General features: G+C 44.1%; 1 protein-coding gene across 1 annotated transcript in view; it reads left to right on the top strand.

The window, feature by feature from the left end:
* arhgef40 (Rho guanine nucleotide exchange factor (GEF) 40) overlaps window positions 1–25,882 on the top strand; it is a 45,031-nt gene that overhangs the window by 3,797 nt on the left and 15,352 nt on the right. Inside the window, exons 2-20 of the mRNA XM_084343343.1 lie at window positions 6,260–6,349; window positions 7,232–7,339; window positions 10,200–10,485; window positions 10,895–12,056; window positions 12,295–12,533; window positions 12,632–12,826; window positions 13,667–13,781; window positions 14,383–14,476; window positions 14,612–14,698; window positions 16,182–16,298; window positions 16,980–17,078; window positions 17,193–17,344; window positions 18,896–19,034; window positions 20,215–20,334; window positions 20,968–21,159; window positions 21,251–21,757; window positions 22,280–22,665; window positions 23,056–23,305; window positions 24,795–24,884. Of these exons, the coding sequence (XP_084199469.1) occupies window positions 6,260–6,349; window positions 7,232–7,339; window positions 10,200–10,485; window positions 10,895–12,056; window positions 12,295–12,533; window positions 12,632–12,826; window positions 13,667–13,781; window positions 14,383–14,476; window positions 14,612–14,698; window positions 16,182–16,298; window positions 16,980–17,078; window positions 17,193–17,344; window positions 18,896–19,034; window positions 20,215–20,334; window positions 20,968–21,159; window positions 21,251–21,757; window positions 22,280–22,665; window positions 23,056–23,305; window positions 24,795–24,884 (4,428 nt within the window). The remainder of the gene's footprint in view (window positions 1–6,259; window positions 6,350–7,231; window positions 7,340–10,199; window positions 10,486–10,894; window positions 12,057–12,294; window positions 12,534–12,631; window positions 12,827–13,666; window positions 13,782–14,382; window positions 14,477–14,611; window positions 14,699–16,181; window positions 16,299–16,979; window positions 17,079–17,192; window positions 17,345–18,895; window positions 19,035–20,214; window positions 20,335–20,967; window positions 21,160–21,250; window positions 21,758–22,279; window positions 22,666–23,055; window positions 23,306–24,794; window positions 24,885–25,882) is intronic.

The following is a 25,882-nucleotide window of genomic DNA, read 5'->3' as shown; positions in this document are numbered from 1 at the left end:
CCGTTGTCTGTCTGCCTCTCTTCTTCTCCGTTCCCTCTTTCCCTGTCGGCATCTTTCTCATTTTTTCTCCCGATCATGTCATCCTCCATCACCCCCACCTTCTCCCAGCTCCTTTCAGCTCTCTTCCCCCTCTTTCTCAGTCCTTCGTGTACTGTAGGGGTCTACATCTGGTTTCTATCATGGTTGCTGCTGCTCTTGTTTCCCATCGATCTCTCCCACCGGTCAGCCTCCTCCTCTTTTTCTCTTTTCCTTTTTCTGTCTGGACCCTCGGTCTCTGTATGGCTGGTCTGGTTCTCTCACTGTCTCTCTGTCACTCCAGTCTCTTTTTCAGTCCGTTTCTTAATTCACGCACACTTCAATGAGCTGGCATGAAGCACAGTTCAAGTGCCTAATATCCTCCAAAACTACTTGAGTTCTCATTTTATTGCTTTATCCCTTTCTTCTCAGCGTTATTAGCCTTTTCTTTCCTCTTTTTCCAGCGATTTCTCTTGATATCCTTTTTAAATTTTTTTTTGCCTCTGTGCCAAGCATCTGTTTGGAGGACTACCGCTGCCTCTTCCGTTTCAGTCTGCGTACAGCAGAGAAAGACAGGAAGTCTGACGCAAGAATGACATGCCCTTATTCCGTACTGTGTGTCCATATTCGACACAAACAGGAGGATACACACTCATGCACGCTGATTGTCCTCACCGTCACTCCATGTGTCATATGAACACACACACTTTTCCGGTGACCGCAGATTGTAAAACAACATGTTCCAAGTGAGCAAGATGTCACCAGCAACACTGTGACTGGTAGTTTAGAGCATTTTATGTTTGCACTCACTGCCCATGTAGTAATTTGGAGGGTATCCACGTCCCCATGGTCCCCAGTTCAATGTCTCGTCAACACCTATTAACCTTCCAAATAACTTAAACCCTACAGCTGGGGGACATAGAACCTTGGGAGAGCACATACATAGAAATGGGGAACATATGACCTCAGAGACATAGAACCCTGGTGCCTTGGTAACAAAGGGCCCAGGGAACATAGAACCCTCTGAACATAGTACACTGTGAACATAAGACCGAGGGAACAAAGGACCCTAAGAACATACAACCTTGGAAAAGCACATATATACAACTGGGGAACATAGGACCATGGGAACCTAGGATCCTGGGAACATAGGACCATGAGAACATAGGACTGTGGGAACATAGGACCCTGGGAACATAGAACCATGGGAACATAGGGCGCTAAGATCATAGGACTGTGAGAACATAGGACCCTAGGAACATAAGACTGTGGGAACATAGGACCATGGGAACATATGACCATGGGAACATAGGGCGCTAAGATCATAGGACTGTGGGAACATAGGACCATGAAATATAGGACTTTGGGAACATATGATCCTGGGAACATAGGACCATGGAAGAGCACATGTAGAACAGGGAAACATAGGACCCTAAGAACATAGTACCCTGTGAACATACAGTAGGGCCCTGGAAAATAGGATCCTGGGAACATCCTTACGTGTCATTTCAATTGGTTAGAAAGAAAAAGGAACTGAAACATCAGTGTGGAACATTATAACTTCCCTAAACTTTAATATTTGAACATACTTCCTGTCTATAAATATCATCTGCCACTTTCCTGTGAAAACCACGTATCTCCAAAAACATCAATCTTTCATGAGTTTAGAAAAAGTCTTGTTTCGGGCTTCAAGACAAAAACCCTAACCCTTTTAAGCTATTGCATTTGGGTTCATAAATGGTTGATTCAGCTGAAGAAATAGGAGAATTTTCTCTTTAGTCTTTCCTGTCTGCAGATAGTTAAAGACACATCATGGACTGCATTTTTGGTAATATCATAAAGTCAGCAATGTTAAGAATGACTCCGCATTGAAGTTCTTCTTACAGTACTTCAAATAATTAAATATCTAATTTGGCATCAGTACTACCTCGCAGATGTTGTCTCATTCTTTGGTAAAAAACCAACAATTTGACTCTAAACAGTACTTTCACTGTGTGATGACATGTGTTTCACTTAAAAACAATTATATTAACTTGCTGAACATCAGAATGCTCATGCACTTCTCCGGTGAAAGCTATTCTTAGCAAGCCTTTAATGAACTTTCATGTTTCCACGTCAAGCTTCTGACTGAATCTGTTCCTCATCATCTTGCTAGTTTGGTTTTATTTGGTGATAATGCGCGTACGGCAAGTTCTCCAAAGGACATCGGTTTTTCTGGCAGTCGCAATATTCCCTGAAAATCTGGTGCATGTTTTAAACAAGGCCTCTATTCCAAGATCCAGTGCATTACATTATATAAGCTGGGCCAACATATGTGACTTACAGTAAGTAAGACACCTGAGTGCATCAGCATTAGGTGTCCAATTGAAAAGTAATTGAATTTAACCTATAGTCACTGAAAGAAGAGGCACCAGGTTTTTTACATGAGAGTCTCATGTGTTGGAGTCTGAAAGGAAATCTAATTTATTAATTTCATCAGGGCTGCTTTGTTTCATGTGCACGTAGATGCAAAAGAAGAGTGACTGTGTTGCAAAAACAACAACCCAGATTCCACTGGAAATTGTTGGAAAATCATCAGTTTTATAATCTCTTTCCTCCCTCTATTAGGCATCATTCCTCGTGTATTTGAGTGATTGTGCCTGCAGACTGAAATTCCAGTCTTTGGATTCTCGCAGAGTGGTATATCCTGTTGAAAGTTGAGTGTACAGGCGTGCAAACACAGAGTCAGTGCTGAGGAAATACAGTGAGGGGGGAAAGGTGCTGGTGGCATACAATTGTGCATCACACATCCAAGCCAAATATTGTTGCAGGCTAGCTAGCTTGTCACTAAATAAGCTCCATCGAGTTAGCTAGCTGCTAGTCTTAGTATGAGACTCAGAATATAGAATATATAAGTGGTTAATGTGAAGCTAAAAAAACGGTTTTAAGACAAATCTCTAAACCACTTTGTACCAACACTTGAGTAATGAAGCTCCACAAGTGTTACACTGTGTTCTCTGGCACAATAGCCACATATTTGATCCTTGGGGGCTCTATTGAGCCAGTTGGGCTCAAATTGCAGACTTGTTCCCATGTAATTGCATCTGTGAGAGAATCTTAAAAGTGCAGGAGCTTCTCACAGACGTATATCAGCATTTGCAATCAGTCTGATGATACATAAAGTGTTGTGTCTTTGAGAAAACAGACCAAAAGACACATAAAGGAGACATATAATGCTCATTTTAGGTGCATAATTTTACTTTGGGTTACTACTAGAGGAGGTTTACATGCTTTAATGCTTAAAAACACATCAGTCTTCTCATACCGTCTGAAACGCTCTGTTTTAGTGCCTGTATCTTTAGGTCGCTTCTGATTGGTCAGCTCACACATGCCTGGCCCAGCATTGTTAACAACAACAGAGTTGTTGTGCTAAATCAATTCTTACATGCCAAACTAGCCGCTCAACACAGGATTAAAGGCGGGACTACTGACGAGGCGTTTCAGGGCGGTGTTTTGCGTGGGAGAGTGGAGCTTCTGTTGGTGCAGATTTTTTGCATGTTCAAGAACCTATATAAAACACTGAAGGAAAGGGGGAAAAAACATAATATGTCTCATTTAAAGAATACCAGAGAGTTGTTTTTGTTGTTTTGGCTTTAATTTAGTGGTTGTGTTGAATTAACTCAAGTCTAGTGGGATGCTTTTAAAAGGCGCTTTAGTCCAAGAGGAAGCTCCTGCTGGCTTGCTGTGCAATCCCCTGAACCCCTGCTGTGTTTTTACTAGACTCAATATGTTCTGTCAGTGAGCCAGAAGGCTCTTTTACAACCACTACACCTATTACAGCACGCTCTCTGACGGACTGTTGTTTACCATAGTCGACACACAGAGACACCTCCTCGCATAATGCACACGTCTTTACACAAACTTTACTGCGACACATTTAAAACCTCCCTGTTTTAAATGAAGATTTACGCTCTGTTATAGTAGTTACAGAGAATAGAGCGTGCAGTTTACATAAGGCTTTTATTGCATATGTTAAAATATTGTTCCAGGGTGGTGCATTTCGTGACACAGCCTTACAGCACAGCATCTTATAATAGCTTGTGTTCACCCACAATAAAGTCATTAATATAGCTTTTGGTCTTTAAATTCTTGCTTAAGTTGTGAAAATAAGAGAATATACTTTAATGTAAACCTTTAAATTGTTGCTTTTTCTGCCTTGTTTTAGCATAATGAATGATTTTGACACTACCCTAACATTCTCCTTTACTAAGAAGCCAACGGACTAACATGACTTTACAGCTGCTCTGCTTCTTGTGCCGTGATTTGCAACATTTATGCAAGTTTTGTCATTTGCTTTTTTTCCCCCAAGTTGCCGTATAGCTCCCGTCCAAAACCCTCTGTTACTATGGAAAAATACAGCTGCGCGAATCTGAGCCCGGTGGTGCCACTGTGTTGTTGGTGCCATACGGGCTGAAGTCACAGTTGAAAAATTTGCTCGGCAGCCAAGAGGATGGATCGGAAACAGAACCTAACATCTTCTGTGAGTGACCCAGAGCAACCTCAGCTAAGGAGGTCTCCAAACGGACTGTAGCTCTTTTTTAGGTTCCCTGCTTTGTTACAGAAGTCAAGTCTTACATTTCCTCCTTCTTGGTTTTCAGTCCCTTTGTGGCTGGTGCCTTCTTTTCCTGTTCCACCTTACAAGTGTTTGCCACTTTTCTGCAGACTTCGGTGAAAAAAACAATTTTGGCATCTAATTGACTAATAGGCACAAGACTATTAGGAATTGCTGTGCTTGTTTTTGCCACTGACGCGGTCAGATTGTTATCCTAAGCGTCTGACAACATTATGGTTAGGATTCCTGCAGAGATAGACCTATTTGTTTAACCAGAAACAGCCATTATATTAGTTTGGTCTTAGCCACCAGACTCCTCTCACGAAAACAGATATTTTACCTTGCAGAAAACAGGAGTTGCTGGTCTACCAACTGCCTTGATGAGTTAGTTAGTTTGAGTTATTGTGTGCATTTGGTGTTTTAAAGTGTTTGTTGTCGGTTCCTTGTATAACACCGGAGTCACAAAATAGCCGTCAGAGGCAGCTGTAGACCAGTAACTCCAGTGTTCTGCCTGGTGAAATGACTTTTTTTGTCAAAGGAGTCTGGTGACTTTGAACAAAGCGTTACAACAGCTGTTTGTGGTTACAGATAAAGGTTACTCTTTTGCAAAACTTGTTGTTTCCTTTTAGTTATTTATGCCTAGCTTTAAAAACAAAGAATTTGCAGCTTCATGTTTCAATTTCAGTTTGAATTTATTTTGTCTGTTGCGTAAGTTGTTAGTGTCAGAAAAAACTACAGTTCATCTCAAATACTTTCTTGTTTTTAAGACTCATTCTATCCTTCTCTGTGGCTAACCTCAAACCCCCTCTGTACACAAAAACAAACCCAAAAAATAATTCCCAAATACAGTTGAAACCTAGGTCTTCTTCCATAAACCCCCGCAGCCACCACCAGCTCATTCCCTCCTGGCCCCTCTCTCGACTTAGCCGCTCTTTTCTTTTTCCGTACACTCTGTTCTCCCGCTCTGGGGTTTCTCTCCATCCATCCATCCACCCATCCATCCCCTCGGTCGCTGCAGTTATTCAACACAATATGCCGTCTGTTGAAGACAATCCGATGTAATCGTTGTCAGATGACATTTGCGGAGAGTCGGGTGGAGGTGAAACAAAGAAAGTTGGGTTAAAAAAGAAAAAAGAAAAGAGAGAGAGAGGAGGGACTGTGGGGATGAAGCTGCAGAAAAGAGGGAGAGAAGCAGATTGGGAGGTTTGAGAGGAAAAGCGTGAAGGGAGGGAAAGAGAAAGAGAGAAGTTGGAAACGAGAGAGAAAAAAGTCGCGGGTTGCCATGCCAACAGCCAGTGTAGCAAAATAAACAGTGTATGCGTTGCGTGCACTGCTCCGTCACCCTCCACCTCACAGGCCGGGCCCAGTGTTACCATGTGTGTGTTAACATGTTGGTTTGACTCTTTTGTTCTGGGGGGTTCATACATTTACTGGCCCCTCGGAGGAAATGTTTGACACTCCCCAGACCATACAACAGGAAGTGCAAAGTAGTATATGTGTGTATATTTGCCTCGGTGTGTACGTGTGTGTGTGTCAGCAAAAAAAAAACAAAAAAACGAGACAACCCGGCTGTTAAACACAAACACAGACATTAGCGTTGATTCAGTGTCCGGTTAAGGATTAACCCTTTCTTCCCATCGTTGTCTCCCTCAGGGTTCGGAGGCAATGGAGGATTGTGTGCAGGGGGCGCTCTCATCGCTTTACCCTCCTTTCGAGAGCACGGCGCCACCCCTCCTCTCCCAGGTAGATCTCACAAACACACACACCTTTATTGCTGTCCTCATCTTTATAGCACTAAACAGCGCAGTATAAATAATGCAGATTCAATTAAATGATAAGGCGATGTCGCGGTATGCGGGGAGGGCGATGTAATGTGCAGATAACAAGGCTTTCCCCAGATATAAACTGCTGCTGGAAGCCAACACAAACAAAATCCAGCCAGCTGGTCAATTATAGCCAAACCCTCTTCCTCCACACTGAAGCTTGATGTAACTTGTTTTGCCAAAAATTGCACACATAACATTTAATTTAAGAATGAGCAGTCAGCTAGGCAAAGCTGCGCAGTTTAATACAAGTGCACTGTAGGAGTTTGCTCTGATATATACCACTTAAACTTGTGCCGAAGTTACCATAGTGCTTTTTAGTTTTGTTTTCCTAACAGCCAATTCACTAAGAGGCCTTTGAGATAAGTCTTCTTGGCCACTCTCTGTTCGCACTTGTGGGAATTTGATCAGTCCTTTGTTCCAAGTTGCAGATTAGCGTCCAATCAAATGTTTTTCTTGCTGTGGAAAACGCTGCTTGACAAAATAATACCAATGAAGTGAAGCAGCCTCAGTGATTTTCTTGTTTGAATTTCTGATTACATGCTGTCTGGGTTGAGGGAATTCTTCCACTCTTGAGCAAATGAAGCCCTTTCAGAATCCATTGTGTACGCTCAAAAATGCATGGAGATCTCGCCCGAAAACAAAGGCTGCTCTCATTTCGTGAGAAGCTGATATTCTGAAGATGAAATTTTTTTCCCCCCAGACAGCAAAGTCTTGTGCATCTAATCATCTAATGCACCATACACAACTGAATTCACTAAAGTTTTTTCTCCCCCCCCCTTTTTGCATTTTTGTCATCCAGGTCTTCTCAGTCCTGGAGTCGACCTATCAGCACGACAGTCTTCGGTACCTCCTGGACTATTTCGTTCCTGCCAAGCACCTCCTGCACAAACTCCAGCAGCACGCCTGCGTGAGTCCCATAATGCAAACACTGGAGATGAGAACACACACGTTGCTCTATAATCAGAAGCAGAATGAGCTGTCGAATGCAAGAAGTATAATGTGAGAAATCTGTTAACCGTTTGAGTCCTTTGGTGAAAATGGTCATCATGTCATTGTTAAGTGTATTTGCTGGCAGAGCTGTTTTAACCAGTCCAAGTCAAGTCTCAAGACCTAAAGGGGATGTCTGAGCGAGGCAACAAGTCTTCATAAGGCTGCATGTTTTGGTTCATGCGCGTATCAAGTCTCAAGTCAGATCTCAAGTCAATTGAGACGAGTTTTAGGTCTCAGCAATGGAAGTCTTCAGTCAAGTCCAAGTGAGACATCAGCTTGCATAAAACCCACCATGTTTTTTTTTTCATTTTACGGGCAAGCCAAAGTCAAATGAGACCAAGTCCAAGTCTAAGCACAAGTCTTGTTCCTACAACTCTCAAGTCATGTCTCAGGCTCTAAAGGGCGGTCTGAGTGACATTATTAGTTTTCATTTGGATTCACTTGTTTTTTGGTCTTTGGGGAGAAAGTCCAAGTCACGTCTCAAGTCAAGTCAGATAAGATGAATCTTAAGTCAAGTTTCAAGTTCTTAAAGACACGTCAAGTCTCTAACATTGTTGAGTAAGTTTCAAGTCAAGTCTCAATGGCATTATTGGGAATTGAAAACACAAAATCTTAAATGTTTTCCTCATGACTGTCAAGTCTGTATTTGTGTGCCTTCTGTCTGAATATCAAGTCTTCAGTCTACACACACGGCACCCGATGACATGGAGACACCAAGTGGAAAGTTCAAGGCATTGATAATTTGACACATGTGTGGACCTATACTTCTTACTCACCACACCGTGGAGGGTCGAGTCTTCTCTAAAACTCTAGATGGCCGATAAAAATTAGTGAAAGTGTCTGGTGAAATTTGAGATCTACCAGCTGCTGTCTGCCCCGAGGCCAAAAGAGGTCCTTTCCTGCTTTGGAAGCTCCACTGAGTTGATAAAGACGAATGAATTACGGTGAAAAGAAGCGTGTGACTCCCACATAAACAAAGGAGATGCATGGAGATGGTATGATATACGATACACTGCCCAAACAAGCAACTTCCGCTGTGTGTCCAGGCAATCTCTTGTCTCGTATACTTGTGAGGACCCTTATTGCCATAATGATTTTCCTAGTGCCTTACCCGAACCTTAAACCAGTCTTAACTTTAAAACAGCCCTTTAATGTAAGGACTGGGCTGAATGTCCTCACTTTCCAAAATGTCCTCACTCTGAGGTATAAAACTCTCGGTCCTCACTATGTAAAAAAGTACAAACACACACACACACACACACACACATGCAACAAGAGAGAGAGAGAGAGATAAACAACACACACTGTTTAGCACAAGCTTGGAGGCGAACAACTGTCTCATATTTCCCTACACAGTTTTCCTAGACTCAAACCCACACACACATGCACAGGCATTGTGCGCAAACTATGTTTTCATTGTCGCTCAGTGGAGTTGCCTGGGACGGGAGTTAGACTGTGAGTCATGACAATAATTCCTTCCATATGCGAGTGTGTTGCTGCTGCCGCTGCTGCGAGAGAAAGAGAGAGTGAGTAACAGCGGAGCGGTGGGAGTCGAAGGAGAGAATGAACGTGGCTTTCATTCACCATGCATGCGTGCGTGTCTGAAAAAAAGAGAAGATGCTGGAAGTTGCAGACTATAGTAGACTGATTGAGGAATTTTAGGTGCGGAAGAGGGAGCAAACACTGGGGTACATTGAGGGAGGAGTGGGAGGAGGGCCAGGACGCGGAGTTACAGAATGTGGACTGACTCAAAACAGGCAAAACTTTTAAAGACAGGAAAAGTCACACATGCTTTTTAATGCTTATATCCACCCTGACACATGTTTCCCCCCCAAAAACTTTGCTCCGGCGAGAGAACATCCAAGATTAGAGACAAGAGAGAGGCTTGAAGGGAAGAAATTGAATAAGGGACGGAGAGGTAGGAAAGGGAAGTTGGAGGAGAAGTAAGGAATATAATTTGATCACGTCTCGTGAGTCTGGAGGGCACGGAGGGGGGAGGGAGCAGCCCTGTGTCAGTCGATTAGATGTGACTGGGAACAGCAGAGAGAGTTTCTGGATGAGTTTTATACCTCAGACTGAGAAAAGGGAGATACACATCTGACAGGATTGATTAAGGTAGGAACAGCGTTTGGAGTGAGATGTTATTTCTAAACAGTGCAGAGAGAAGTTTATGAGTTATTATTCCTTTGTGGAATTTCCTATATTTAGACCCATGTTGATTAGCATGCTTGATTTAGATTGATTTTCCCGGTTTTACAGAGCTGCTTGATGTGTTTTCCGCTTATGGAACAGCGGCCTGATTCAACAGTGGCTGGCTGTTGTGAAGAGTTGGTCATCTGCATGTCTGACTCACGCTAACTCTCTGCAGCCATCCAGAGCCTTCTCACTGCGTCATGCCAGCTAAGGGGTTTTACACTTTAGAAAACACTGTGTTAGTCACATGTCTGACATTTGTATGTGACTTTGGCTTTTGGCCAGTTGAGCTGAATACTGTTGACTGGTGTGGTATCAGTTCTAGAAATTTTACTCATTGAATAACTGAGCTGAACGCTGCCATACAGGCAAGCCTCAATTGTCTGATGTGGGCTGTGGTTTGTGAATGAGAGTTTGTGAGTGTGCGTTTAATAGGATAGTCGACAACAGGGCACTCTTCAGGAGTTTTTGAGCATTACGTGTCATAAAGAAGCACAGATAGAAGAATTGACTCACAAGATTTAAGTTCATACAGATAAAGTTCTGTGTCTCACTTTGTTTTTCTTTTCTTCTTGCCATCACAGTCTCAGTACCTGGGCTGCTTGTTCCTTCACTCCGGCTGGCCTCTCTGTCTAGGTGAAAAAGTGGTTGTACAGCTCTCCACCCTGGACTGGAGGCTCCTGCGCAGTAATGACTTCTATCTGCAGGTGGTGCCCTTCTCTACACGCTGCCCCCGCCTGGCCCTAAAATGTCTGGCCCCTGGGGGGCGCACTGTTCAGGAAATCTTGGTACCCGAGTCACAGCACCCCCTCGTGTTCACCACTGAGTGGCTGCACAGCATCAACAAGGAACGGGGCCACAAGAGAGAAGGTAAGGAAAGGATGCCGCATATGTCTGTTGACATTTTGTTCTTGAAAAAGTTCTTGAAAGAAAAAAAAAGAGTCGTGATTACTAGCCAAGCCACAAGGATTTAACATCATTTCAGTTAAGAGTAAGGGAAAGGTTTCTGCAGGTTTTTCTTTGGGTTTAAGCCTAAAATGCATAGCTATTTCAGAAAGAGGTGACTGTGAAGAGATGTGCTGCTGGAAGAGGCAAGGTTATGACCAAGGGGGCATGTGGAAGGGCAGCAAGAGATAGGAAAGATATACGGGTGTCAGCAGGTGGTGGGCAGTGAAAAGATCCTAACAACAGAGCTCAAGTATGATGATTTATTTTTGCCTGAAGTATACCCTCAATAAACACATGAACTTGGCGTAAACCCTATCTCATCTTTGCACAGTTGGAGGAGGACTTGACACCTGCCTGGTCAGTACATGTGATGGTGTGGTTCGTCTTCCGTGGAAGGAGGTTGTCTACCCAAAGTTCATCCATGACCCCTCTGAGGAGCTGGGTCTGATGGCCAACCACGATGGCTCCATGTCCAACCGCCTGCCCAGTGAAGGGGGCAGCAGCCTCGGAGGCTGGGGTGGCTCATCCTCTGGAGAACCAGACTCCTGGTCCTGGGATGAGGAGGAAGATGATGGTTTACCACCAGACGGCTTGGACTCTGCACCTGCGCTTCCCCGTCGAAGACGCAGTGAAGATGGGCTCGGGCGGACAACGAGGCACCCTCAGCTGGACGGGGACTATGTGGAGCTGTTAGAGCCCAGAGTGGGTCCTGATGGAGGGGTTGACACACGGCAGAGGTACCTGGAGATGCATGGGATTTGTAAGACCAAGACTTTGCCTCTGTGCAGGAGAGGTAAAGCCATCAAACTCCGGAAGGGGAAAGCTTGGGGATATGGGAGACTGGAAGGGTCAGGAAGCTTTCGAGCTGTCCTTGGTGCCAAAAGAGATGCAGTAACCCCAAAAGGTGACATTTTGCCACCTCGGCCTCCACCAGGAGTCCCTGATCCTGGCAGAGGGAGTCGGTCTTACTCCTCTTCTGTCCACGACTCTGATGATGGAGATAAAACAAGCAGGGACTCGGGGAGCCTGGATAACGACCGGCTTTATTTTGGTGGCCCGTTCAAAGAGAGGAGGCCCGGCGTGGGCAAGGAGAGAGACAGCAACGGCCTCACGCAGCCGTGCAGGGACGAGCATAGAGGGAAAGACTCAGAGAGTGGTGACAGCGTGTTCACAAATGAAATCCATGACTTGAGAAACCACAAAGTTGGGCACATTATAGAGGGCCAATCAGATCACGGATCTCATTCGGACTCTGTTTTCGAGGATACAGATAAACCACTGAGTGGAGACAGTGATGCCACCACTCCAACATCAGACGCACCAGAGAGACCGTTCACTGGAGTTTTAGAAAGTGGAGAGATTACCAACAGTGGATCTAAAATGAAGAGTTTGTCTAACCCAAAGGTGACAGAGGGACGGGATGAAGGCAAGACGGAGGACAGGGTGTGTCCCAGAGGAAAGGAAGTGAAAACCGCAGGGTTCAGAGCGCCAAGGTAGAGATTTACTTCTTATGGAACACCACACTTGTTTTCGTTTTCACACTTCCATATGAAAGAACAGATAAGTCACACTTGGGTGCAAACTCTGTGCACAAGGTGAAGTTTGTCCAAAAAAATGTACAAAAGACACCTACACATTCATGGATATATGCCCCAACAATGTAAGACATGTAATAACAATTATTAACTTTCTGTCGTACCTCATAAGTACCTTCCTGTGCTTTGTCTTTAGGAGGAAAAGGAAGGGAAAGGGGGCCAAAGGGAGGGCTAGGTCTGGTGGTCGTGGACACCAGAAGGGATCAAAACAGCAGGGTAAAGCTGCTCAACCAAGTCCCACCACCTGCTCTGCTTTGCCAAAGCCGCCAGTCACAGAGGACAACCAATCGGAGCAAAGACAACAGGCAGATGAAACTGATGGAGTGCCACCATCAACTAATGAAGTGACAGAGGAAACAACGAAAAGCAGTGCAGGTTGGAAGACAATTGAAATCTAAATGCATGAACATTAGATCCTAAATGTCGTAAAATCCCCTTAGAGTATTTTCTTTAACTTTTATATCTCTCCACAGAAGAGACAGAAGACAAATCTCCGCTTGTCTGCAATGGCCAATCAGGCACATCCTTATTTAACCACTCTACTGAGGAGGAGGCGGCGTCAGGAGAGCCATGTCCTGACCAGCTGAATGGTGTTGCATCTAAAGAGCCTCCCCTCCTGAGGGAACTGGACACAGAGCTTCTCCAGTCAGGGAAATTTAAGTTGACAGGTAAGTCTCATTTTAGGACCATTTTTTTGTTATGCTAGTTACCATTCTGCGGAAGACTCTATAACTTCGAAAGCCTTTGCAGTTAGTCTTGTAGATGTGTGATGTGTTTTGGGGGGGCTATTATCTCTTGAAGGTCCAGTGTGTAGGATGTAGGAAGATCTGTTTTTTGTATAATGTGTATAGGTGTATAATCACCTGAGACGGGAACCTAAAAATTAGCACCATGTTGCACTGCTATGTTTCTACAGTAGCCCATAACGGACAAACCAAACTAAGGCCTTTGACAGAGGTCCTTTCGTTTTTTCTGTGTTTTTTGTTCTCCTACACGCTTGCAAGTGGAGGGTGTGGTGCGAGGGTAGATGCCAATTAATCCTACTCACTGGGCCTTTAATTGCTAGCATAATTGTGTGTGATTAACTAAATTTCATGTCCCAAAATGGACCTCTTTTTTCAGACTTGCATACATGGTTCATAAACTGTTGAGATTCAGTTTGGCTTATGCTCTTCGGGGACATCGACAGACCTTATAACTTCAGACTGTCTCATAATATTCATGTTCAGAAGTTTTGGCATTATAAAAACTAATACACAAGTTTTGTTTTACAGTGCAAACAGCTACCGCTAATAGCTAATTTGACATGAGTTTTCATAGTGCAAATCTGACTAACCTTGAATACATGTATGCTAAAAAAATCGAGCTCATGGCGCAGCTTCCACCCGACTCTGTAACATCATGTTACATGCTGTTTGTTTCCTGCAGACATTATGAGAAATGCAGCTCCACTAGCTTGATTGTAGTCTGTTAGCTTCATCACTCAATGCCTAACCTGATGCTTACAGGTACAGTGGACAGGTTGGGACGTGCTCTGATTGTCACTGAGACAGATACACCAGAGGAGGGTTTCTGTGACGAGGAGATGGCCCGAGTCCTGGCATGCTACCACAGAATCAGTCGGTGAGGCTTTGGTTTTGCACTCCGATCAGAGAGAAATGCATTTTTTTAGTCTCAATATTATGTTTCGAGATAGCAACATGAAATTAGGGTTTGTAAATTTAGCTTGTACAGGTCACAATAACCCCTTTCATACCATTAAATGTTTTCCTGTTGTCCATGATTCAACCTCATGTTTCGTGTTCCTCGCTCGTAAATCTTAAAATCTGGGATTGGCTGGTTTTCTGTTGTTTATATTAGAGCTTGTGTCATTTGTTTCCTGTTACACCAGTCACTTACAAACCTGTTGAGCCGAAAGTGCCTCATAATTTTATTTGACTTGACTTGCTTTTTGCTGACTTAGCCAAGCATAGCATAAGGTGGGGCTAAGAAAACGCAGCGTGTGCCAGGAAGCTGAATAAAACAATAACAAACTCACTCAAAGTCAGTTAACACAACTAGCCTGAACATAACAGCCTTGGTTAAAATGTCTGTAAAACATAAATGAGCCCTTAACTTTCTTCTAAACATCACATCTTATATATCATTTACAATAAGACTCTTCTCCTCTAACAACTGCTCCTGTTTTAAACCTACATCTGCTCTCTCCATCCCTCCTCATCAGGCCTGCAGCCAAAGAAAAGGGTCTCACGGTGTTAATGGACAGCAGACGCGCTCCACCCTCCGCTCTCTGTCTCTCTGCGCTTAAATTGTTCCAGGTGAGACAGAAAACCAAAAAAAAAAAAAAGGGTTGTTTCGCCAAACGTGCTAAATGTTTGCTTGTGTGCTCTTAATTTGCCTGCAGATGTGATAAAGTAGCTGGTGCACATGTGTTTTTCGTGCGTGTGTTACAGGCGTTCGTTCCTGGCGGTCTCGGGTCTGTTCTGGTTTTGGTGGAGGAGCAGCAGGAGCCCCCTTCTCATGATCTGGAGGGAGCCGAGGTGATCTCATTTTCTCGATCTCGTCTACACGCACACACACAGCATCGTGTTGTTCGTTTCCTTCTATTTCGGTTAGATTTATTTCTTTTATTTGCAAATGTGAATGTTAAAACACAGGTAGAACACCCACATGGAGCTTAACAACACAATGATAGAGTGTGGGGGAAAACATTAGCAGAATAAAAGTTCCCGGACCTTCGTTGCCCATTATCATAACACCAGGGACAACCGCTCGTACAGTATATGAAATGCAAAATGTTCAAGAGGAAATAACTTTTCATAAACCACACTTTGTTCCTGCTTCTTGCGGAAATTTGATGAATGTCGGATGCTCTTAGCTTGAGCTCATGTAAATGAACCTTATTTCCATACATTTGGCACCTACAGTTTGCAAATAACTCCAATTTTACCGGTAATTCAGCTCATTGCTTTGCAGTGATCAGCAGAGAGCTGCCGTTCAGACACGCATGAGAATTTTCTTTCTTGTCATGTGGTTTGTATTTCAACCTGGCAGCGTCTAAGTATTGCATGTTAAAGGGAAATCCAGCCAAAAGCTATGTTAATAGCTGCGCCACACAGTCTATTTCGTTGTTTGGTAGCAACTGTTTTTATTCCAGCTGATGAAAAAGCGGAGGTGGAGGTGACACAAGTGTAATGGGAGAACATGAACACAATTTACTGGTCCCAGCTTCATATATTTAAGGATTTGCTGCTTTTTTTTGTTATTTATTATAGAAAATGAAGAGTCTTCTTCTGGTTTGCACACAGAGAAAGAAAGAAAGAAAGAAAGAAAGAAAGAAAGAAAGAAAGAAAGAAATAACATATGCCGAATTTACAAGAAGGCTTGAATGATTAAGAATGTGTCATTGATGGTATTTCACAGGGTTTATAAAGTTTTCCTAACTCAACAACTCACAAAAATAAGTGATTTTGTAAGGGAGTCTGGGGACTTTCTCCACTGTTGACAAAGAAGTAGCCTTTATTAGTTACTGTTTACTGTATTTGTAAACATTTGACATGTTTATTGTAAATAAAATGTTGTCTTCTTTATAAATGTTATGTAAATTGTGACATCAGTTGATACAGTGTGGTCAAACAGCAGCTGGTAAGACGCACTTTAGAGCAGACAGGCGATGCCATGACAACTTTTTACAAGGAAAGAAATAACTGAATGTATTGCATTGAATGCCGAATTAACAAGAAGGCCCACATAATTAAGAAATTGTGATGGAGAGTGTTTCACAAAGTTTTTTAAGATCCTCCAAACTCAGCAGCTCACAAAATTGAGCAATTCTTCAAGGGAGTCTGGGGATTTTCTCCACCGGGGGCAAAGAAGTAGTCTTTATTAGTCACCGTTCACCGTATTCATTAAATTTGACACGCTTAGCATAAACAAAGTGTTGTCTTCTTTTGAGAATTAAGTATAGATGGTGAAATCAGTCATCTCCTTCTCTTAATTTTGATCCTTTCCTGTTCTGTCCAGATCCACATGGTGCGAGGGACGGGAGTCCTTCAGCAACATGTAGACAAGCAACAGCTGCCAAAGGAGATGGACGGAGACTTCACCCACTGTCACTCAGACTGGCTGGTCTTCAGACTAGTGAGTCTGTCATTTTTTGTCTATTTTAATTCAATTAACAGATTTCCTTTTGCTTTCCTCTCATTTTTTCCCATAAATGTCTACATTCTGCATAGTTTTTGTTTTTTATGGTAGATCCAATAAGCTGAAGCCTCTGGGTTTACTGACCGGGTAATTGAGCAGGAAATGATCACTTGAGGCATTTAAGATTGACTGATATCTATGCCGTTGCAAATTAATTAACATTTATTATATTATATAAATTACATTTAAGCCATTAGTCTTTTTTTTAGCTGTTGAAAGTTGTAAATATTTCCAGGAAAAGTGATGAAAGTGGTAGAAAGCGAAGTTGTGGGAGATGAATGGACAGATGGGAGGATGTTGTCTGGAGAGAGTGTTTGTTCGGTGGCGGTCGATGGTTTCAAAGGTTCATGATTAAGTGGGTGTGGAGGATGAATCAAGAGGAAAAACGAGGTCTGAGAAGAGTCTTAAGGACTCTTAATGGCTTTTCCCCAGACAGTTTATGTTGGTTTATCCAAACAGATGAAAACATTTCCTTGTCCTCTGCACTTTCTCTGACCTCTCTCATGGAAAAGGGGAAAGAAAGAAAGGATTTCATGCAGCGTCACACTCACCAACCTGTCTGCTCCAAGTTAATTTGATGGGATAAATAAAACACCAGTCTTACTTTTTTCCCCACAGAGCCTGGAGAGTCTGACAGAGCGCTGTGAGAGCGCCCTCTCACTGCTAGGAGAAGCACTGCAGTCCATGGATGCTGAGCCAATGCCAGACAACATCAAGGTACAGAAGTTATGTGCCTGTCAGACAGAAGCCGGGGGGAAATTTCACCCTGTAGGTTGTTGATTGATATCATAAATAAATAAAAACATTGATCAGCACTTTGTTGTTTTTCAGGCGGTTCCTCTGAGCATCGACAAACACAGGCAGCTCATGGTGAGCGTCCTGGCCGACCAACGGTTAACTGAGCTGCAGCAAAGGGGCGGGGCCTGGCTCGCTGGACTGACCAATAGCGCAACTGGACTGGCACAGAAATCACCAGACTGCAGGTAGAAAGAGTTTTGTTGCTTTTATTGTCTTTTTGTTTTTCTGCTTCTTGCTTTTGAGATGAGAGAAGAGATGAGACTTTATCGCCATCCGTCTGCATACGGAGCAGAACAGAACACAGAGGAGCGAAATTGTGTTTCTTAAATGTGGAAATTCAAATCCACCTGTTATTCACCTGTTCAAATGTAAATTTCTCATTGGGAAATTTTCATTCATGAGGAAAAAAAGCCACTTGTGTGTGGAAAACGTCCAGTTCAGATGTGATACTATTTTCTTTTCACGTTAAAATGGTTGTTTACATGTGAAAATAGCCAATCACACGTGAAAATGTGCGAAAATGTGGAATTAAACAAAGCCAATCACATTTGAATGTAGGTAATACACACTTGTGAAAATGTCCAGTTCACACGTGACATTTTCTTATTTTCGCATTTTCAAATTTCCATTCACATGTAAAAATATTCAATTTAAACGAAATTGTGATTGAAAAGTCAAATTTCGTTTTTCATAAAGGAAACCAAAAAATAGAAGCAAACCCTCAAACACATAAAAAATAACTGATTTATTTTCCCTCTCTTACTCTATTTATTTACTTCCCCATTTAATTTCCCATTTAATTTTACATGACAGTCCCCACATTTGCATGATGATGCAGAAATGCATAAAGAAAAGTAAAAATACTGGAATGAATGAGCTTGTGGAAATAAATAGGGGAAAATGCGAGTGGTAAACAATAATATTATTATTCCCAAACTCTCTTCTTGTTCAACAGTTCGAGACCAAACTCAACAACACTCAGCACATGGACTTGTTATAATAAAAGACAGATTTAGAAGTCGACGCTCATTATTTACATTAACAATGTGCGCGTGTGCATGTACTCGGGTGATAATAGGCTTCTTCTTCTCCCTATGATGCTAATGAGGCTGTATGCTGCTGGAATGTGCTTTAGACACACACCTATTGAAGTCGGGCTATTTTAAATATAAAGATGTCACGACACGCGACAACAGCTCTAATTGGACAGACATGCAGAAAACACCTCGGTCCCGAGGGGCAGGAGAGGGATCTGCATGTCCTCTTTACTCCCCGGCTCTCGCGTTTGATTGAGGGATTTTTCTGTCACCATGAGTTATAGGTTAAAAATACTCCTCATCGTGCAAACAAAGTTGTTTGTTTTCAGCCGGAATATGAAAACCAGCTGAAAGAGAAGAAGGAATGTGAACTTCACATCAAACGGAGGACAGAGCGACTCAGCTTGTTTGTTTGTGCCTGACTGCAGCTTAAAGATGATCTAAAGACTGTTGTATCTGTAGCTGTTCTTCTCATCCGGTAATGAGTTTTGGCTCCGTCTGTACGAGAATGAGGCCAAATACGAGTATAGGCTGATTGCTGATTTGAATCCTGTTTCTGCCTGACAGTTGGTCTGTGAGGCTTTTTTGTTCTGCATCCAAAATGTGTGATTATTGGCCATGACGAGTTCTCACATTTGTTAGAGCTTGGGAGAAAAATAAATTCTCGCCTGCTAATCCGGGCTTTTCTTTCCCCCTCAGGGCTGCTCTCGCCGCGACCTCTAAACTCTACGACAGCGTGGACGACGCCCTTCATCGGCTCGTCCGGGTGTCCAACCAGAGAGGGAGCGACCTGGACGCTCTGGGACGACTGGCGGCGCTGGTGGACAAACTGGAAAAGGTGTGTGCAGGAGGACGGAGACGAGAGATTTAGTGTCTGCTTTAAATACGCAGTCGTTAAAACCAGAGACGGGCTCAGTGCTGTTAATCTACCGGCTGTTACTTTCCATGTTTCCTCGTAGTTGTCGTGAACCAGAAACAAAACCATTTTTTTGCCAACTGCCAAAAAACCCTCGAAGAAGAACAGAAGAAGAAACAAAACCAGTCGTCTTGGATATCTACAAGAGAAGAATTGGGGAGCGGCCTTCAGGAAATCAATCGTGAATGTATAATAGACGTGCCTTGCTTCCAATTTCCCCAGTGGCCACTCTCGGTATTGCAGCATAAAGTTACTTGTCCCATTGGCCACCATTACAAAAGAGACGTGTTTGAGATCACACCTTGAACTACAGACAGGGACAGTTATGACCCGTGACCATGATTTATATCTATAAAACTTACCGCAAGCTAAGAAAAGTAACTGTCATATCTGTGACATCATGACAACAGTGTAAGGTCTACAGACAGAAACAGCACTAGTCATATTCAGGAAGTAAAAACCGGAAGCTAGAAGCTTTTTTCGGCTGATGAGTCAGTCGAGCAGTCTTCACTGGACTAAATAAAACCTGGCTCCTGTTTCTAGTTCCGTTATAAATCTACAGGATTTGTCCGGTACGACGCCAACAGCTTCCTCTCCTCGTCTCGGATCAGAAAAACAGCTGAATTAAATGTTTCCTAACGTCAGAATTATTCCCACGTCTCGTGTAAACATCTCAAGCGAGCACCGTATGGTTTCCGTCAAGCTTTTCTGAGGCAACACTTTTGAGCAACTTCCCAGTTTCCGGCGTCGCAGCGCTCCACCCGTCCTCTCTCCTCTCCACTGGTCCCCACAGAGCTGGGATGGAAACTCCCTGATTTGCTTGTGTTTTGCCGTTGCCATGTGTTTTCTCTCAAATGTGCTCAACCCCACTCCCTAACAAGACAGATGCCAGAGTGTCCAGTGCAACAAAATCGATGATGTGACAACCAGCGTCTCCCTAAACGACATTTCCGTCCTCTTATGTAAACTTCTCGACTCTGCTGCTGGATTTCACTTCCCGTTATCTTTCTTTTTCTTTTCTTTGAGTCTTTGTACAGTAAATGTCCTCTTCTCACCCCTCTCTCCTCCCCCCTCCTCCCCTCTCCTCCGTCTCATCCCCCAGTGCGATAAAGAGATTGAGCAAGTCCAGTCACAGCTGGAAAACTACAAGGACCCTCCTCTGTCCCTCAGCAGGCTCTCGCTCAAGCAGCAGAAATTCAAGACGTTCAGAGAAATGGCCAATGTGAGTGTCTGACGCTTGTTACTCTTTATTTTACAGAACAGTGTGTGTTCAATCTCTTGTACGGTAACATATGTGCATAAATATCATGTTAGAATGAACTATTTCAATGGACTCGGCTCATAATCACAGCACGAGCCTTTAAAATAAAGTCATCTTATGTAGGATTTAAAGATTTCTTACGTGTGCGCCGTTAAGAACGAGGGCCAAAATTAAAGTTTTCCCGACGGCCAAATTTGACTTCATGCATGTTTTGTTTCGGACCTCTGTGTGATATTTTACCTTCTGGATCAGAACCTAGAAGTTTTGGTTTCACTTCGGCTTCCTGTAACGGAGGCGCTCTAATGTTCTCCACTAAGACTGTCAACCCAATTTTGAGGATTATGGATTTAATTAGCCCTGCACGACCCCGAAACTACTGATGTTACTCTGGATTACTTGCTGAAAGGCTCGAGGACTCAATAATTAAAAAGTTAAGATGTAAACAGATGTGTTTTGAATGCACTCTGCTGTTTGTCTCGCTCTTGTGGACACAACCTAATGTAGGAGTTTTGGCAGAGGCAGTGATCATTAATCCATCCGTTATTTCCCAAAGTGTGTCTTGACCTCACTGTGGATCTTCCCTGAATCCTTCAGGAGCTGCACAGTGAGACTCTGTCAGTGCTCAGTGATCTGGAGGGCTGGTGCGAGCTGGACTGGGCGGGCCTGAGCGACGTCCAGATCCGACTTCCTCCGGTCAGGGAGAAGCTGAGAGACATGTCCCACTGTCTGTCTGACTGCTGGACCACCCTGGACAACACACAGAGGCTGCTGTCCACCCTGACCGAGGTAACGCAAGCGCAGGAGGCCCCACAGGAAGTCAAGATCATAGAAGTTATGATCGTTATGGTAATTTCTTCTGTCCCTTTCTCCTCCGCAGGCCACCCAGTGGTGCGATGCAGTCTCCTCCACCTCCTCCTCGCCTCCTTCCTCCTCTTCCACCTGCCCGCTCGCCTCCCTCCCTCCCATCCCCCCGTCCCGCTTCCAGGACGCCCGTTCTTTAGCCATAGAGCTCGGCGGCGGCGCGCTCCTGGATCTCTGGACCCAGACGGTGGAGCGCTACCAGCGGACCGTAGCGCAGGTGAAACCCCGGTTCCTCCAGTCGGACAGGAGCCAGAATCAGAGCCAGGGGAAGCCAAAGATGCCCTCCGCCAGCAGCCTGTGGGACCTGATGGGTCCTGAGGGGGAGGGCGACTGGGGACTGGGAGCCGGAGGAGGCGAGGGCGGGCTGCAGTCCTGGGGGTCACTGGCGTCGCTGTTCAGGCCGCAGACCTGCTCCACACTGAAGATAGGAGAGGAGAAAGGGAATAAGAAGGAAGGAGGAGGAGCTGGTGGAGCTGGAGGAGGGAAGTTCCTGCAGAACCTTCTGAATCCTGCAAAGAAGAGTGTGAGTTGGTGCTCCACAGCTGCGAGAATCTAAAATTACTCGTCCAAGTAAATGATTGTACGTCCGTCAGGGTCTCATCCATTTTAAAACCTACATGTTATGAATGTTATTTCCGCCAGTGGAAAATATTTAGGATCTATATTTTAACTGGGACGAATAAAGTCCTTCTCTCAGGGGGTTTACAGGCTGTTTCGCCCTTTTTTGGACACGGCTCACAGGTCAACGTCTTTTTAATAGAAAGGACAACAAGATTATCTTCCTGCATGCAGCCACTATGAAATGTCCTCAAATTACCACAATAACAGAAACAGTAAGAGATTTAAACATACTTTGGTGATAGTGAAGCGCTAAGCTAGCTGCTAATGAGCCAGATAATTCCCTCAGGAGGTGGTGGAGACCAAAACGGAGCTGAAAGAAGAGTGACTATCGAACTCTGCAACGTGACAACATGTGCGTTGATGTTTACAGCTCGCCCTGTTGCCAAAAAAAACTGTTGCTAATCTCACGTTTCTCACCTTACAGGCCACAGATGCTCCACTCCCCACCAAGCCGCCCAGGAAGCGCCACCCAAGCTTTGACCTCCAGGCTCTCCTGGCTCCCCGGCGAGGCACGGCCACCCCGAAACCTGCCGAGTCCCCGGTGGCCGGGCCGAGCCGTAACTCCCCCATGTCCTGGCTGGGGAGGCGGACGTTAGCTGACCCGGTCATTACCACTAGCATGGCTGCAGCCATCCCTGGATGGGGCGGCGGAGGCGGAGGAGGCGGAGGAGGAGGAGGGGTGTTGATTCGAGGGGTGGAGGTCAGCAGCAAGGAGGTGGTGGACCACACGGGGTCACCGAGGCAACACGTGCTGCTCGGGAGGACCGAGAGGGAGACGGGGACGGATAGAGCCGGTTCGACTGCACAGAGGTGGGATTTTTTTTTGCTTCTTCTTCTTCTTCTTCTCTTCTTTTTTTTCCTGTGTGGGAACTCGTGTGTGTGTGAGAAGATAAGCCGGAGAAGAGTTGGCTGAGCGCTCCAAAACAAGAGCAACATAATAAATCACATTAAGAGGAGGCCAGGCGGAGATGAAAGGCTCAAGTGATTCATCCTTTCTGGGATAATTTAAGTACAACTGAAGTCTGTTTCAGAGCGATTTTATCAGTCAGCATGCAATCGCAGATAATTTTATCATTACTAACTGTTTGATCTCTGTCCATTGCTTACTGCCGTCTTCTGTACCCCTTCCTCTCCTCTTCCTCCCACACGTGTGTTCCTCTTTTTGCAAATGTCCTCATCCGTCTTCTTGCCCTCCTGCAGTAAGCTGTACCTGCTCTGGTGCAGGATGCTGAGCTCGGAGAGGCAGTACGTGGCCGTCCTGAAGGGCGTAGAAGAGACGTACCTGCCCTTGCTGGAGCTGTCGGACACGCCGGCCTCCATCAGGGGGAAGGCGGACGCCCTCTTCCCCAACTGGGCCAGCCTCGGCACCTTTCACTCGCAGAACCTGCTCCCTGCCATGGAGGGCGCCCTCGTGCAGAGCTTGTTGCAACAGGACTGCTTCAGCAAATATGTGAGTGAAGGAATGATAAGATGTGGAACAATCTTTATGTTCTTTTAGCCTTCATTTCTGGCTAACAGCCAGTTCCCAGCCCTTTTCTGGATTGTGTCACCTGCCCTTCCTCATCACAGGTGTACGAAGTTACACAGATGTAACATTTTTGATTGAAGAGGCTTCTTGTGTCAAAATAAGTCCTGCAATGTTAAAAAAGGGACAGTTTATCTTTGAAACATGACTATAAAGACTCGTTTAGACTCAAACATCGAGAAAATCCGAAGAATTCATATTAAAATGTCAGTCTGCGTTTTGTCGGATGAAACAAAATGCATCACTTGTCAGAGGGATTTTGTCCAGTAGTCAGGTAATAAATAGGTAGTGTCAGATATTTAAAATATAAAAAGCTACAGCTCGCTGCAGATTTTGACTTTAGTTCGATCAGCATTTATCACAATAAGAGCTCAGGTAAGCAGTTTCAGAGGAGGAGGTACTTATGTGGCAGGAAAATGCCTGAAAACCAGCTCCACACCACATAAAAATGTAGAGAAAGATAGATATATATATATTCATGAATGTCACAAACACTTAGAGAATAATGAAAAAAAGCCTCTTTAGGGGATAATAAAACTGAAATATACTTCTTTTACAGCCTCTTGAGTCTCCAATGAAATGAAATAGGAAAATAACAAAGGTGTAGACGGGTGGAGTCACTCAGCTAGGCTGCAGGATGCAGCGAAGGAATCTCAGCAGGGCCTGAACAGAGCAGCGTCTCCGGCTGACAATCAGACTTAAGCCTTCACAAGAGGGCGTCGTCGCACCCTGATTGGCTGAGAGGTGAATGCCCCCGAGCTGCTCTCATTTATTAATTAGGAGCTGGTCTCCCCCGTCTGCACACAGGTGATCTGAATCCACTGCAGCTCAGTCCTGAGAATAAGGACTGATTAATAATTCAGAATAATACATTTTATATTATTGGATTATAATTATTAATTGTGTACATCAGCTGTTTTTATTTTGTTCAACTTATTCATATACATTTCAGTGTTGAGACCACAGGTTGAGAGTTTACGGCATGTGATGTGTGACAGACAAGTTCAGTAATAAACAAACCCACTGAGCAGGCAACGTCTGTGGACGTCCAGAACAGATTGATATCATGTCCGTCGGGCCAGGCCATGATCTGGACGTCCACTGACAGCCAGAGTTAGTCCACAAACGACGTCTATACAACGTCCAGATAAGACGTATAAAAAACTTTCATTCTGACTCCCCAGAGGACGTCTTTCAGATGTCTTGGATGTCCGTAAATGACGTCTAAAAGACGTGATCTAGACCACTCTTTGCTCACTGGGAAGTTTCATATATGTCAGTTTTGGTTTATAAGCTGCTGATGATGTTCGCTTCATGATGTTCGCCATCAGCTTCCATTCATAACAAGAAGACCTGACCTCTACTTTCTCTCACTTACGTTTCTTTTCCCCACATCTGTCCCTCTCACACCCAGCGGGAGCAGTTTCTGCAGTATTCCCACTACATCCGGACCAAACCGGAGCTGGACTCTCCTCTCGTCACGCAGGCTGCCGACTTCTTCAAGGTAACATTCATCGTGTTTCACCAGTTTTTCCCTCATGTAAACATACTTACGATTAAAGAAATGCACTCAGTTTTCTCACTGATCATCTTCTTAATCTATACACACAATAAGAGTGTCAGGGTCACAGAATCCTTCTTTGCTTGTTTTCTCTTTATAAAAATGTTAAATCACAATCACAAACACCACTATGAGTAGTTTTGGAGCACATCACAAGCACAAGCCAATTAAAGTTGTTTTATTCGACAGTGGCTGCAATTAAAAAATGAGCTGTATACAGTAAAGCTAATTACATGTTTAATGTACACTAGAAAAGCCAATTAAAGGCGGATTAGAGGGAAAGTAATTTGAGCTCGCGAGCTACAATTAACTAAAACTAATACATCGACGGCATCGTGAGATTACTGAGAGGATTTTACAAGGAGAGATCACAGTGCTTAAGATCTCCGAGGCGACATTCAAGTTGTCAAGTGCTCCATAAAAGGAGCATTACTGAGATTCCACCACCAGGGGGCAGCGTGAGCTCGTGTCCTCGTCCTGCAGCAGCTCTAAAACAGCTTGAACATATTGTGGATTATGGCTGCAGGAGGGTTTATGGTTATCATGATGGTGATGGACGTGAAACGGGTGTTCAGGCTGAATGATGATGGGGATGGCGGTGATGATTGTTATGATGATGAAGACAGGAGCGGCACATGTGGCTACTTCTTCCACAAACACATTAAAATGTCTTTATTCTCGAATTATATTTGTGTTTTTCAGCGCCTACTGAGTGTAAAATCAAGCGTGGCTCCCTGTTACTTCGAGATGTAACGAACCAAACAATAATTATCCTGGTTTCACACGTCACAATTTGTGATTGCAGCAGACCTCAAGAGCTCCTCAACAAAAATAGGCAGAAAACACACGTAAATAGAGGCTTTTTACATCCGTCGTTAACATCTATCTTGGGAGATTTGATCACAAGTTGACAGCTCAAAATCAGTCAGCTCACACCAGGT

This window comes from Pagrus pagrus, assembly GCF_965226575.1.
Source record: "Pagrus pagrus genome assembly, chromosome: 22".
Lineage (NCBI taxonomy): Eukaryota > Metazoa > Chordata > Actinopteri > Spariformes > Sparidae > Pagrus > Pagrus pagrus.
This window is presented reverse-complemented; position numbering and strand designations above follow the sequence as displayed.